This window comes from Ricinus communis, chromosome 7 (assembly GCF_019578655.1).
Source record: "Ricinus communis isolate WT05 ecotype wild-type chromosome 7, ASM1957865v1, whole genome shotgun sequence".
Lineage (NCBI taxonomy): Eukaryota > Viridiplantae > Streptophyta > Magnoliopsida > Malpighiales > Euphorbiaceae > Ricinus > Ricinus communis.
In genome coordinates this window covers 1,312,792-1,327,504 of record NC_063262.1, presented here as the reverse complement: position 1 = coordinate 1,327,504, position 14,713 = coordinate 1,312,792, and the positions used below count along the sequence as shown (strand labels likewise).

Here is a 14,713-nt window from a genome sequence, read left to right as displayed (position 1 = left end):
AGGAGATACATAAGATGGGTTTATGATCATTTGTCAATGTTTGTGGGTTTATATGTACATTCATTTTTCAAAATTAAAACTACTATAATCATACTTAAAATCTATAATAGCACACAAAAGGTTAAATGAATTAGTTATACTTTCAGGATTTGAACTCTAATGCATTTTCTCCCCATAGTTCAGAATCCCTTTTCAGGAGTTCCTGTTGGAAGGGAAAAATCTCCTAGTTTTGTCTCTCTGTCTATGGATCTAAGAAATCATGTTGGTGGATCTAGCCTCAGGACCTCAAGCATGGTTATTGCTAGTACTATATGAAATTAATTATCTTAATTTATCGTAAAATTTGAGATTTTTTCTTTTTCTTTTTCTTTTATCATTATATAAACTGAATTTAACATTTTATATTAAGGATATTGAATATAACATTTGAAATTTATATAATTAAGGTGATCTAATATATAAAAAGATTTATGAAAATATGATGCTACTTGCATAGATAAATTCTATATATTTAATAATATTTGATAAAATAATAACAATAATGAAAAATAGTATTGAGACTATAAACGAAGATAATAGGCTTTAAAGTTACAAATGGCCCAAATCACTGTATGGGCCATGGTCTTTTATTTCTCTCTCTTGTCATCGTCTTTCTCCTCTAGGGTTTTAGCTACCTTCACTTTACTGTTTAGGGTTTTTCTCCCTCTAAAAACTGAAACTACAATTGCAATTGAAATTAATATTAGAAAACCATTTAATAATCAATTAAGATGAAGGTGAAAGTAATATCACGCTCCTCTGATGATTTCACTAGAGAACGAAGCCAAGATCTCCAGGTACCTTCTTCTTTTTTCCTCTCTCTCTCTGTCCAAACCTATATTTTAGCTTGAAAAAATTAGTAAAAATTGAATTTGAACTTGAATTGAACCAGCGAGTGTTTCGTAATTTCGATCCCAGCCTACGGACACAAGAGAAATCAATTGAATACGTGAGAGCACTCAATGCTGCAAAATTGGACAAGGTAATTTGATAAATTTAGCTGTTTAATAAAATTATTGGTGGCTTAAAAAGTTCATCGTTTTTAAAATAAGAATTTAGTTTTGATTTTGTTAATTTCTTTTAATAGATATTTGCAAGGCCGTTTATTGGAGCAATGGATGGGCATATTGATGCTATTTCATGTATGGCTAAAAACCCTAATTACTTGAAAGGGATTTTTTCTGGTTCTATGGATGGAGGTATTTTATTTTTAATTGGAGATTAAAGTGTTATATATTAATGATTCTGTTACTTTCGAATTGTTTTCTATTTAATTTTGAACATTCTTAATTTCTTTTTTTTTTCTTTTCAAAAATTTTATGTTTGCAGATATTCGCCTTTGGGACATAGCTTCCAGGTACTCCAATAGTGAATTCAAAGTTGTTTATTAATGATCTTGATCGTCTAATCAGTTACACATGAATGATCTTGGTAAAGTCTATTATATTATACTTATACATAATGGGTATATAGGTGGCGGTAAAAATGAGTGAACTAGGACTTAAAAAAGAAAATGTGTCCAATTCCAGTCTTACATGATAAATCAACAAAAGAGAAGTTAAAATGACTGCTTCTACAGATTGAAAATGCAGAAGTTAAACTGGATACAAATTAGGGCATAGATTTGCTTGTTATATCGTCAAGTTTTATCTATGAGACTGCTTGAGGTGGTTTCATTTTCATGGAAATGTATCAACAATTCCATTTGTCATTATTTTCTTGGAGTCAGTTGTAATTGAATTTTGTTTCAGTGATCATGTGTGGTTGATGAATAAATTGTGAAAATATGGTGTAACAGGCGAACTGTTTGTCAGTTTCCAGGTCATCAAGGTGCCGTACGAGGTTTGACAGCCTCTACCGATGGGTGCATTTTAATATCCTGTGGAACTGATTGCACGTAAGACATAATTTTTATTGGTAATACAGAATATATGAAATTCAATATATGTATTGCCTCTACTGTTAATTTCGTACTCTGACCTCCTTTATTCAGTGCAAGGCTTTGGAAAGTTCCTGTAGCTACTATGATGGAATCAGATGGCCCTTCTAACCGCTCAGCTGAGGTATTGGTTTCTGCATGGACTTATGTGTTGTCAGTATCTTGAGTTTCTTCTCTCTATCTTTTGAACAAATTGCTTCTCATATTTCAGCCACAGGCAATTTATGTTGGGAAGAACGCGTTTTGGTAAGGATCTAGTGCTTCTATAGTGTTTATGTCTGCATTGCCATTATCTTCCTTGGATCCTCAAACCTCTCGATTTTAGGGGTGTTGATCATCAATGGGACGGTGAGCTCTTTGCCACAGGTGGTGCTCAAGTAGATATTTGGAATCATAATAGGTTTGTATCTAACTAACTTATGTATTCCATTATGCGCACAAGTTATATTAATTCTGTTTATAATGTACCTTCTTTGTTTAGATCTCAGCCAGTGAACAGTTTCGAATGGGGAACAGACACAGTCATATCTGTTCGGTTTAATCCTGGGGAACCAAACCTCTTGGCAGCATCAGCAAGGTATGCTGGGTTAAATGACATTCAGCTGAATTACAATGTGCATTGATCACATATGCACGTGATGTAAATTATGTGTTCATTATACATTTTGTATTTTATTCACCGAATATGCCATGAACTTTTCTCAATTTATAGCCAGTAATGCTTATACTTTACTTGGTACCTTTCCTCCATCTTCTCTATGACCCTTTTTGAGGGCATTACTTTAGTTGGACTCTTGAATGATGTAGGATGCATGTTACATATGTTAATTTGTTTGTGAATTAATTTCTTGTTGGAAATATGTCCCTGCACATGAGTGACAGCGTATGACATGGACTTATCTGAAAGCTCTATTTCCCCCTTCTGCAGTGACCGCAGCATAACATTGTACGATTTGCGCGTTTCATCTCCAGCTAGGAAACTTATCATGAGGGTAATTTTGGTTATCCATATCCTATTCTTACATTTTCTGTTCACATCTGTTATCTACAATAATTTAAATTCTGATAATTTTGGTGATCTCTATGATTAATGTAGTAGTCAATCGTGTCAAATGTTAGTGGCTGACTGGTATGTGGCCTTAACATTAATCTTAAGTTGCAATAAAGGGATTAAGGGCTGAGTTTACAAGTTATCTTGTTGATAAAAGTGATAACTTTAGTTTTAACTAGAAATGGACTTTTCTTTGAGCAGATGCTAGATGGCAACACAGCATTATAGGTTTCAGCAATTTATTTAATTCTTTGAGATTCTTTTTTCTATATCTTACATAGATAACTTGAGCCTGCATGTCTACAACGTGTAATGCTGTCGAAACAGAAGGAATAGAGATAGAGAAGAGTAGAGGGGTTGGGATTGAGGTTCAGGGGATGGTGCACTTCTGCTGCAATTATTTTCTGCAAATACTCTTGCATTTGACATGGCAATTTTCTCCTCCTCAGAAGATAGTTCTATTCTATTTATCTATTTCTTTTTTATATATGTTTTTCTTTTTGCATCTGCTCGGTTATTGCTTTGGCCACTTGGTGTTTCTTATTAATTCTTCAAAAACGTTGCAGACAAGAACTAATTCTATTGCATGGAATCCTATGGAGCCAATGAACTTCACAGCTGTAAGTACCTTGATTGAAGCTATCTGGACCTTTTCTTTCAATGCTTTTCTTCATGAGGTCTTACTTTTTATGTTATTTTAAGAAACATTATCTGGACCTTTTGGAAATTGATATTGCGAAAATATTTAATTTAATGGTCTACACCTTCATTTTCATCCAGATGCTTCCACATATAATATGACAATAGTACCTTTGCAGAAAACCTTATAAAATGCTGGCAAATCTGTTTGAAGTTAATGACTCATTTCTTAAAGACGCCAATTTATTAATTGCTTTACATACCCATGCAGGCAAATGAGGACTGCAACTGCTACAGTTTCGATGCAAGAAAACTGGATGAAGCAAAGTGTGTGCACAAAGATCATGTTTCTGCAGTGTAAGATGGCCAACTATTGATGTCTCACGTTGTTTCTGTCAGCACTTCTATGTTGTTTTCTTTTATAACACATCATATATCCTTTCAGGATGGATATCGACTTCTCTCCTACTGGTCGAGAATTTGTGACAGGATCTTATGATAGGACAGTGAGTTCATCCAGCAATTGCTTACTTATCCTTTATTTTCAATGTTTTTCCAGTGGTTACATTCAATAGCCTAGACAGCTTTCTATTTTGTTTCCCCTCTTTTTGACTAGACATCTCCTTCTGCAGGTCAGAATTTTCCCGTATAATGGTGGTCACAGCCGGGAAATCTATCATACAAAAAGAATGCAAAGGTGCTTTTGGTTAATTGCTTTCCACCTTTGTGACTAGCTATATGGTGAATCTGAGTTGTATAGGAACCTAATAATTTGGAAAACTCAGTCATTGCGTGCTAGTCCGTGCACTTCTCCATGTTTAAAATGGAATTGCAATTTTAATTAAGCATGTTTATTTCTGACAATTTTTTTTCTTTTTCCAATTCCTTTATATAGGGTGTTTTGCGTCAAATTCAGCTGCGATGGTAGTTATATTATTTCTGGGAGCGATGATACTAACCTTAGGCTATGGAAAGCTAAAGCATCAGAACAATTGGGAGTGGTAAGATTCATTTCCTTCGTTCGCTTATTTTAGCCATCCTAAACTACAGATTAGATTTCCTGATACAGATTGGATCTTATGTACACCCATGTACCAGCGAAAGCAATTTTTTTCAGCTTGGCTGATTAGATTGTTAGTGTTCTTTGTTAAATGAACTGCATGAGGCACATAATGAGTTGAACCTTTGGAAGCAGTAATGTTGTATCATTTTGAAGCATAGAGATTATCTAGATAATGGATGATTTTACTATGTGCTCCTTTTTGCTGCAGCTACTTCCAAGGGAACGAAAAAGGCATGAATACAATGAAGCTGTCAAGAATCGTTATAAGCACCTGCCTGAGATCAAGCGTATTGTAAGGTAATAGGAAAATCTTTTACCTTTTAAAAAGTAATGACTTTCTTGAGAGGTAGAGAAGTATTGCCAATATGGGTGCTGACCAATACGACATGGTAATGAGAGAACTTTAATTTAGCTAATATTACTCATTTTCCTTTAATGGTGATTGCAGGCACCGACACTTGCCAAAACCAATATACAAGGCTGCTGAGATCAGACGCACAGTGACTGAAGCTGAAAAGAGGAAAGAAGATAGAAGGAGAGCCCATAGTACTCCAGGAAGTGTTGTAACTGAACCATTGCGTAAAAGAAGAATCATCAAAGAAGAAGAGTGAGTTTTAGATTGTCAGGTACCTTGATGTCCGGGGCTCACTTGGGCATCTCTGGTCTGATGATGGCTAATGGCCTCTGCCGAATGTAGTCCAAGAGTAGTGCGCTTTGTATGTAACAGTTTTGATAAGGCCAAGTTGACTGATGCTTTGTAATCTTAAATGTTATGAATGATCCAATTGAATTGGTTTCTTTAGTGGCTGATAATCTTTTAATTTTTATTGGAAATATATTGGGGAAAGTGTTGAGGATTCTTGACCTAGGTTATTCTGTGCGAGATGGCTAGTTCACGTTTATTTTGGACTTCTCAAGTCAAGTCCCCTCACTTTTTGATGCTTGATAGTATAATTTAAGAAAACAGAAAAAGTCCAATGTTGCAAGCTAAAAGAAGTGCAAAACATCCAAGTTAAACGCAACATTCGGCACCAATACCGGCGCATCGATCCTTTAGAAAATCCAAATAGTAAAGGACAAGTTTGACATGCTTTCATTTTTTTTTTTGACCTGGAGATGGAAATCACCGTACAAAGAAGACTAGGGTGGTCGTGTGATCTGGACATTCAGACATGTAGTCAACTTCAAGTTCAAGAACTAACATTATGCACCGAAAGAAAGCAGAAAAAACAATGCAAATTAGCATTGTACAAGGATCAAATAATTTCACAAATCTCAACTACATATACAACGGCAAGCTCAAATCTCAGATGGTCAACAGCTTCATGTTATAAAATCTCCTATAGCAAACTTGGAGAGAGAGAGAGAGAGAGAGAAATAGAGCCTTTGGCAGTTGCATGAACATGTTGTGGTCCTTGTTTGGTATAAATATTCTTCACTACATTTAGTACACGAATGCTACTGCTAAGATCGTCGCTTCCGATCATCTTCCTCCTCCTCATCAGAATTGCCACTCTCACGGAAACGCGGATTCTTCTCCTGTTATATTACACCGTGCTCATTAGGCAACAGAGACAAAATTAAGAATGAGGAACGAAAGGGCAAATAGGAACTTTGGCTTCTCTACAATCAAACATGCAATTGCCAAAATGGGTCAGCTAAGAGGCGGATAGTAATGGTTGCTTCCCCATTATCTATGGCAAAACATAAATCCCTCCAAGACAGGCATGCTGTTGGCAATAAGTTAATGGTACAGAAATGGTTGCAAGTGATAAAAACCATTAAGCATATAAAAAAATTACCGGTCGGGAGTCAGGATCATTGTTTCTCCTCGATTCATGATCTGAGGTTCTCCTTGAAGGCTCACGTGCCTGGCGGTCATCATCTCGGAACCGCTTCCGATGGTAATCTGCTCTCCAAACAGTTTCAGATCAAATTAGATCATTTTGACCATACCAATTTTCAATTAAAAGAAAAATACTAATACCAAACAAATGGAAGAGAGGACGACATGGAAGTAATTGAAGATACTTGAAAAGAGAAATTAAGGAAAGATACCCAACGCAATTGAGACTTGGAAAGAGAAATTACCTCTACCATGTCGTTGGAAACCACCATGACCACTTCCACCATGTCTGCCATCTGCAGAAAGAAAAATGACTTAGACCATTGGACAGAAGATTTCATCGTATACTGCTAGTGTTAGGCAAAGCAGTCATGAAGGCGGAATGAGCAAAAAGAAAAAAGGTTGCAAACTTGAAGTAATCTAACAACATCCAAAAGGTTTCCAGGAGACCTTACTGACAGACCTCAAAGGATAAATTTGGTGTAATGCAAAGGGATCGCAAATATTTCAAAGAGTGAATTATATGATAAAAATGTAAAACAGCAGCAAAAGAATACCAAGTAATCAGGTGCACTTTTGGAGAAAAGCCAAAGATCAGCATGGGTTAGCAAGTAATTATTCAACGACAAAGCATACGACAAATTTTTTCCATTCAGATGGGTGTGGTGAACCCAGATCCATGGTAAATCCAAATATATTTACGTAGACAGTCATTCCAGGGAGAAAATTAATATATGATACAAACATGTAAATTGAGAAGCTGAAAAAACAGTTTCAGTACGTTCTTATGGTTATTCTCCCATCCCCTATGCCATTTTTCTATTTATTTAAATCAACCTAGACATTTCCAAGGGTAGTCTCAATCATTTTAAAAACACAAGCAGTCCTATTTGAGGTTCTTACATTCTATTTGTATCATCCAAACTCTAGGCTGAAGTATTTTCAGTAAGATAAGTTCTTTAATGCCTTTCAGCAGCTGCCAAATGTAACCTGTCTGTCCTCTCCAAAAACTACCATTCTATATCCAGATTTAACCTCAAAAATCCATCATACCTTATTAGACCCGTGCCCTCCATATGTTACACCAGACTCAGCATGCTAGTATAAACACCATTCCTAGACTCACCATCACAGCCAACACTTCAAAAATGTGCCTAGCATGCAGCCCACAAATGTGGTATCAAAGATCATATATTTATGGCCCAACCTAGAAAAGTTAACATCTTTGATTTGACCCAGTAACATTGCACTAATCATGTAAAGAGCCTGCATAATTAAATATTTCACCTTGTACATTGACACTCTACCATATTCTTTTGTTAATAACTTATATTATATTAGAGGCTTGGACTTCATAACTTCCACAGTAGTTAAATTCAGCTTTAAATCTAAGCCATATTAGCCAAACTAAGACATAACATGCCATGTTTACCCAAAGAAAGTAAAAGAATATAAACATAGAAGGGATGAATCCACCAAACAAGTTTCAGTTTGAGAAGGATAGATCTTCAGGAACTAGATAAGAAAACTTACACTGAGGCGGTGGCATAACTGGAGGGAAAGAGCCCAATGACCCAGCTCCATAATCAACAAGCTGTCTTTGCTCCAGCTCACGCTGAACCAATTTTCCATAACCACCTCTGCGTATAAGGCGTTAAGGAAGCAGAAAATAGCAGGTGAAATTGTTCTTAACTTTTTATACTACCAAGACCAATTATTGCCGCTAACTGGGCTGGACTGAGCTGCCAATAAAAATCATAAAATTTAACTGACTAGTCTTATCAGGAACTCTTCATTAGCAGGAATTAAATACTGACATTAGCCTTTGTCAAAAGAAATATATTAATAATACAAAAGGGTTTGAACCAGATTATCTGGTCAAAGAGAAGTGATACTATTTTATAGCAGTACAATTATAATTTGTTGGCCTGGATAACTCTATCTCTCTTTGAGCCAGTAGGCGTGCAATTCCTAGTGTCAACACTGAGATAAACCTGTTAAAATGCTACAACAAATGGGTTCCAGAAACACCTATTCTCCTAGGAAATAAACACTGCCACAAGTTTAACCAGATCATATTGAAAGAAAATAAGAGAAGCGTTAAAAGTACAAAACAGAAAAAGGATATCAGGATCATAGTCTGTACGATATTCATCTCTAACCTGTAAAATATAAGGAAACAAAAAATTAGAGCACGTATAATGCTAAAACCTCAGCAGCAAGATATAGCTGGGAGAAAGCAAGCTCACCTGGCCACCACTTCGACCACGGCCCCATTGCCTTCCTTCTTGGAATCCCCAGTCAAAATCAACACGAATTGGACGATCATCAAGAATAGTCCCACTTATATACTTAACTGCATCCTCAGTATCTTCTCTAGAGTAAAACCTAATAAAAAAATACAGACACACAAACGACAACCAACACTCAATCGCAGACCTCTTATAATCAATGACAAAACTATAATTCTAAACACACCCAATTGGAAACTTACAAAACAAAACAAAATCCACACGGGGTTTTGGTATTTTTATCTAAACCCATAATTATCTTCTTAATTTCTCCAGCTCTAGAGAAAAGTTCATAAACTTGCTCTTCAGTAGTGTAGAAGGACATGTTCCCAATGTAAACAGTAGTAGAAGTTAAAAGTGCATGTTCAAATTCCTCTTGATTTCCTGGAAACTTTCTATCCCTATATGCAGATAGCTTTGCTGGATCCTGCAATCAGTTAAAGAACCAAAAAGAGAAGTTCAAGAATTTTTTTGTTTAGAAAACGGAATTCAAACTCAAATAATTAGGGCTTCAAAGCAGCGACTTTTACCTTGAAAAGTAGAGCCATTTACGGCTACTAATGGAAGAAGAGAAATTCTGCAGCAGAGAATCAAATAACTGATCACAAAAAGTGTTTTTTTTTTTTAACGCTCTACAGAGACTGAGAATTAGAATAAACCCTAGAAAGACAGAGAGCACTGCCCCTAGTAAAATGGAAGAAGAATAATTCGATATCCAGGGTTAGGGCGCGCTGCCGCTTAGTACCATTCAGATTTTTTTGCTTTAAAGTTTAATTTTTTTATCTTTGCAATTTTTAAAATAATTTTTATTTCTATTTTATAGTTTAAAGTTATAATAAGTTTAAATTAGGAGTATTTCCTATGTGTTTCTGTATTTTATACTAGTTGTCTTTTAATATTTGAAAAATATATTTTTTATTTTTTTATTTTGTTAATTTTATACTAAAAATATTTCACCATTAGAATTTTTATTAAGAATTATTAATTAGATTTGATTTTATACTATTTTTTTAATATATAAATTACCATTATATTTTATTTAATATACTAAACATTATTTTTATTTTGAAAGTCAATATAATTAAAAAATAAATTAATAAAAATATAATTTGATCCTCAAACTTTTCATCAAAATTATAATTTTACTATAACAAAATTAATAATAAGAAGAATATTTATATTATTTTAATAACTTAATATTAAATTATATAAATTTTTAATATTTATTAGTACTTTTAAAATATTTAAACTTTACTAGAATTTAATTATATTAAAATCAGAGTAACTAAATAATACTAGTTAATTATTTCTATATACTCTAAAATTAATTTTTGCATACAAATCAGACAATGAGATTTTTGTATAATAAATAAGTTATTAGAAAGAATTTATATATTATCCTAAGATCAATAGGCAAATAGTACAAAACTAAACTTAGTTGACGTTCTTTTAACAAAAAATTTAATAGAACGAGTTTTTAGCAAAAAATTATAAAATAAAAAAATAAAAAAATATATTTTTCAAACATTAGAAAATAATTAGTGTAATATAAAAAAACACATGAAACAAATAATAATTACTTCTTTAAAATATTGTCCGGATATTTAAAAAACTAAAAATATTATATTTATAAAATATTTTAAATTGAATATAGTTCATGTAGGCTTCACTAAAATATTTCTATACATATATAAAACTAAATTAAGTTATAAAAGTTTTACTGTTATTTTATATGATTTATCTCATTGAAAATGGAATAGTTTATTTTTTTCAAATGAAGGAATAGAGTTTCTTATTATGAGAAAGAAAATCATATTATATTTAGATTTGATTGGCAATAATATTAGGTACTTTATTCTAAAATGTGATTTTAATGTTCCTATTCAGTTAAATTCATTTCATTTTGAAATATATAAAAAATGAAAAAAATAAAATTAATAAAACTAAAAATAAAATTTTTATAATTTTTTTTTATCTATTTTATTAAAATTTAATTTAATTATATTATAAATTAATTATTTAAAATTTTAAATTTAAATTATAAATAAATTTCATATATTTTATAAATTCTTACGATAATGTAACTTTTTAAAAAAGATTACATCTTGTATGAAATAATATTTTCTATATATGCTAGAGTAATCAATATAATTTAATTAAAATGAAACCTTATTTTATTAGTTATAATTGAATAGTATATATTATGATTATAAAGAATATATCATATGACTAATTAACTTGTTAATTAGATTCTGATTTATTTATATATAATTGTTTTAAAAAATATGTGTCTTTTTATGTTACAAAGTAACATTAAGGAGTTCCATGATATGTGAGTTTAACATTTATTGTTTTTAAGTAATGTTTGGTTTTTCACAATTTTCTTTTTGAAATTTTAGGAGTTTTTTTGTTGAAGGTTATTGATTAGTTAGAATTTGAGAAAAAACTAAAATCTAAATGTGTCTAAAATTAAAAATTAAAAATTAAAAATATTAATATCAACCCAACATAGTTTTTGCTACCTTGACAACCAAACACTCCCGAATTCCAGGAGGGTTTTAGTTCTCATCTCAAAACCCCCAACACTTCTCTCACTTATTTCTGTCATCTGCAAATCTAAATCCGGTACCAAAAATGTCGTCTTTTGCCGCCACTAGATCCATATTCCGATCAACTTCCTCCGCTCGCAACGCCGCCGCAGCTCGTTTTGCTTCCAAACCCAGAGCCCCAACATCAGCTTCTCCTTTTCGCAATTCTGCTAACAACAAGCCTCTATCTCAATCCATTTTAAGGTCACATTTTTACTATGTATATATACATGTACTTATATGTAAAGTTTTTTTAATAAAAATTATTATCTTCTCTATTGGTATTAACTATCTAAAAGTGTTTTCTTTTTTTCAATGAAAGGCGTCCTGTGGAAATGAGTTTTGCTGTAGAGTCAATGATGCCTTATCACACAGTCACTGCTTCAGCATTGATGACTTCAATGCTTTCTATTTCTCGTGGGAGCTATGGTTGGCTTCTTGAAGGTATTTAAAATGGCTTCTGTTTAATTGAATTATATTGCAATTTTAATTGTTTAAGAATTGACTTTTTAATTGAATCATTACTGTTTTATGGACCGAATTGCAATTTTATCAGCTTAGTAATTGATTTGTGATCCATGAATCTCAAGCTGTTTTTGTTTCTTTGGTCGATAGTTTTGGTTTTTTCTTGTATTTAAGAGTTAAGTGGTTGATTATAAAATGGATAAAGGGGTATTGACAATCTCATGTTTTGAAATTGTTGTTGTTAAGTGGTACGTTTGGTTTAATTCTTGAATTGTGATGTTTCCTTCTTTTATATTTTACAATTTAGTATTTGTTGGATTTAGGAAATTAGATTTGTAATGGTAATGAATTTGTCGTCTGAGGAGAGAGATCTATCTGCTATTGATATTTCGCTGTGATGATCACAATATACAGTCAATGCCGTAGGTATTTGACAATGTGGTTGATTTAGTGGCACGAGTTCAGCCATTTGTTTTCATTATCACATTAAAGAATTAGAAAGTATGTCATTCTCTTGTTTGTACTTTGTTCCTTTAATAAATAAGTGCACGTTCCTCTCCTTTCCTGTTGTAGGACGAGATGAGACTAGATGAAGATCAGGAAGCAAAGATGGATTGACTTGGATTAGTTTTTATTCTTGAGCTTTTTGACTAAAGGAGTTGTATCATGTATAAACTAGGGAGACTAAGTCACTTGGCATATATTATCCATGTTCCATAACATTACTACAATTTTCCTTTTATTGGATGAGATGTTATTTTAAATACTTTAGATGTAAGGGTGATATGTGTGTGTGATTATAAATGGTCCAACAATTTTTGGGTTGAGGTTTCAAATTGTTGAGTTGAAATTTTTTATTTAAATTTTGGTTTAATAAAAGAATCTCCCTGACCACCAAGAGAGTATACTAATTATTTCTATTCAATCAGCTTGCAATGATGATGTGTGATGTATATTCAGAGGATTCAAGCAAGTTTTAGTACAAGACTCTGCCTTTAGAAGTTCTGAATGAGCTGCTGAGGAGACAAGTTGGAACTTGTTGAGCTTCCAAACCTAGATGAATTAGTAGGTTTTCTGGCCTTCCTGTGGCACAAAGATGCAACCTTATTTTTTTGAGACACAATATGTATCTCCTAAATATCAGCTGGAAAGATATGTTAAATAATAATTAATCAATATTTTATTTGTTTCCTTTTTCCATAACCATTCTACTGTCTATCTGAAAAGAATTATTAGTTCATCATGTTAACATCTCTGTAATTAATTTGCTTGATAAAATGTACGATAAGTGTCTAAGAGATTCTGGATATTCCAAAGTCCTTGCTTTCTATGAGATTGATGCCTAAAAATTTTAGAAATGTTGAATAAGCCTATTGGAAAGTTGCCCTAGAAAATTTTCCTTGTGAGAATTTGACTCTTAAAAAAAATTTGGACTGCATTGTTTTGGTGTCATAACTCATTAGCTATATGTAGCTACATAATTTGGTGGTTGTGAATCAAAGTTAAATTTTTTATCTATAAATGCTCGTCTTTTATATGTAAATGGTGACTTATGTTGTATAATTGAGTGTACGGTCTGGAATTTGTGAGCAGCTCCTATTTCCTTACTGTCTATTGTGAATCACATAGTGGGAAGCTCTGTTATGAATTTGTACCATACTTTGCAACCTTAGAAACTTGTATCGCTATGTATTATGTTGATTAGCATTCATGGTCCCAAGCTTGGCTTACTGTAAACTTTTAGGCTTGCTATCACTATAAATATTCTATTGTCTAGCAAGAAACAAATAGCGGGGAGTAAAGACAGCCATTGGCAAATTTCATTTTGGAGTTACTTCTGTTAGATTTTCCATGTAGTTCTCAGCTGAGTGTTCAATGATGCTTTTTGATCCCACCTAACTCGAGGACATTATATGCTTTATGGCCAACTAGATTATAGCTTTGGGGTGTTTTGCATTTCAACCTTTAGAGTTTTCTACCTGTCTCTGACTTCATCTATTGTGTGTTTAGGGCTGTAATCTGTCGTTTGGCAATTCTGTCATGGCGAAGGGCTTTCTTGAGCTTTCCTATTATAACTTGTTCTTTCTTAATATTGCAGCAGTATAATTTAGTTTAATAAAACTGTATATGAGCATTTGACTATAAATTGTATGTTCTTGTTTTGCTCTACAGTTATTGTGTAGTGAATAAGTTCGTGATGATCTTCATAAATATTTTATTTTTGTATTGTAGATGGATGAAATTGTAAATGTCTGGCGATATGCATTGGTTGCACGTTGTTTGTTACCAGGAATGTGATGGCAGAATTTTTGTAACAGCTCAGACTCTTCAAATGGCTTATGTTCCTGTAGGTTAGATGTTTACTTTGTAGTATGGTTGAAATGGAGAAATCGTATTTGGCATATGCTTTCCAACAGCTCCCCTGCAATTCTGTTTGGATGATCTAAAATTAGACCCAGAATTGCTGCCTGCTATTCTTCTTTTTGCCCGAAATCCCAGAATTGGAATGTTAAAAGGTTCAATCATAAGCTTTCTTTATATATATTCATCTGACGGCTTGAGCTTGCTGTGATTCTTGTTGATTTAAAAGATTCTTAATTTTAACTGAATCATAATCATTCACTTTCTCAGAAACATTAATTCATTGCGGCCATACATGCAAGTATGATCGCCTAAAGAGGGTGAAGCCAAAACTGAATGCATATGAAGCAAGAGAGGAAAAAGAGAAAAAAAAAAATTCCACAATCTCGAATACCTTTTAAGTTGTCAAATTTACCTAGTGTGAGAAATAT

The 14,713-nt window shown here is 32.8% G+C and overlaps 3 protein-coding genes across 9 annotated transcripts; 2 read left to right on the top strand and 1 right to left on the bottom strand.

Annotated features, from left to right (window-relative positions):
- Positions 1–603: 603 nt before the first annotated feature.
- LOC8269133 (DDB1- and CUL4-associated factor 13) lies at positions 604–5,533 on the top strand. 2 transcript variants are annotated; one of them, XM_002517817.4, is made up of 17 exons: positions 604–836; positions 932–1,021; positions 1,127–1,238; positions 1,369–1,396; positions 1,838–1,936; positions 2,033–2,102; positions 2,190–2,224; positions 2,304–2,378; positions 2,460–2,555; positions 2,907–2,970; positions 3,596–3,649; positions 3,940–4,025; positions 4,114–4,174; positions 4,301–4,365; positions 4,564–4,669; positions 4,940–5,028; positions 5,180–5,533. In XM_002517817.4, exons 1-17 carry the CDS (start codon positions 771–773, stop codon positions 5,340–5,342), a joined length of 1,359 nt encoding a protein of 452 aa, XP_002517863.1. In that variant the 5' UTR covers positions 604–770; the 3' UTR covers positions 5,343–5,533. The 2 variants fall into 2 exon arrangements, with proteins under 2 accessions (XP_002517863.1, XP_048232606.1); XM_048376649.1 differs by having other exon boundaries at positions 609–836; positions 958–1,021.
- Positions 5,534–5,948: 415 nt separating this feature from the next.
- LOC8269134 (nuclear cap-binding protein subunit 2) lies at positions 5,949–9,606 on the bottom strand. Its single transcript, XM_015718413.3, has 8 exons — positions 9,399–9,606; positions 9,072–9,295; positions 8,827–8,965; positions 8,706–8,739; positions 8,111–8,221; positions 6,823–6,873; positions 6,534–6,640; positions 5,949–6,270 (listed from the first exon to the last, which is right to left on the bottom strand). The coding sequence occupies exons 1-8, from the start codon at positions 9,414–9,416 to the stop codon at positions 6,196–6,198; spliced, it is 759 nt and encodes a 252-aa protein (XP_015573899.1). The 5' UTR covers positions 9,417–9,606; the 3' UTR covers positions 5,949–6,195.
- A 1,770-nt stretch (positions 9,607–11,376) lies between these two features.
- Positions 11,377–14,474, top strand: LOC8269135 (protein NUCLEAR FUSION DEFECTIVE 6, mitochondrial). Of its 6 annotated transcripts, none has more exons than XR_003078940.2 (4): positions 11,377–11,660; positions 11,779–11,900; positions 12,851–12,986; positions 14,154–14,474. XR_003078940.2 is itself a non-coding variant. In XM_015718457.2 (3 exons), the coding sequence occupies exons 1-3, from the start codon at positions 11,503–11,505 to the stop codon at positions 14,159–14,161; spliced, it is 288 nt and encodes a 95-aa protein (XP_015573943.1). In that variant the 5' UTR covers positions 11,377–11,502; the 3' UTR covers positions 14,162–14,474. The 6 variants fall into 6 exon arrangements, 4 of the variants coding, with proteins under 4 accessions (XP_015573943.1, XP_015573942.1, XP_015573941.1 ...); XR_001535136.3 differs by lacking the exon at positions 14,154–14,474 and adding an exon at positions 13,932–14,152; XM_015718457.2 differs by lacking the exon at positions 12,851–12,986.
- The last annotated feature ends 239 nt before the right edge of the window (positions 14,475–14,713 follow it).

Bases quoted from the DNA above. Each gene is read 5' to 3' on its own strand.
- LOC8269133 (XM_002517817.4), top strand. From the start codon at position 771: ATGAAGGTGAAAGTAATATCACGCTCCTCTGATGATTTCACTAGAGAA. The intron at 1,022-1,126 runs GTAATTTGATAA...TTCTTTTAATAG, and splicing joins ATGCTGCAAAATTGGACAAG to ATATTTGCAAGGCCGTTTAT. The intron at 1,239-1,368 runs GTATTTTATTTT...TTATGTTTGCAG, and splicing joins TTCTGGTTCTATGGATGGAG to ATATTCGCCTTTGGGACATA.
- LOC8269134 (XM_015718413.3), bottom strand. The intron at 8,966-9,071 runs GTAAGTTTCCAA...TTTTTTTATTAG, and splicing joins TGTGGATTTTGTTTTGTTTT to GTTTTACTCTAGAGAAGATA. The intron at 8,222-8,705 runs ATATCCTTTTTC...AACGCCTTATAC, and splicing joins TCGTACAGACTATGATCCTG to GCAGAGGTGGTTATGGAAAA.
- LOC8269135 (XM_015718455.2), top strand. From the start codon at position 11,503: ATGTCGTCTTTTGCCGCCACTAGATCCATATTCCGATCAACTTCCTCC. The intron at 11,661-11,778 runs GTCACATTTTTA...TTTCAATGAAAG, and splicing joins CTATCTCAATCCATTTTAAG to GCGTCCTGTGGAAATGAGTT. The intron at 11,901-12,850 runs GTATTTAAAATG...CTATTCAATCAG, and splicing joins CTATGGTTGGCTTCTTGAAG to CTTGCAATGATGATGTGTGA.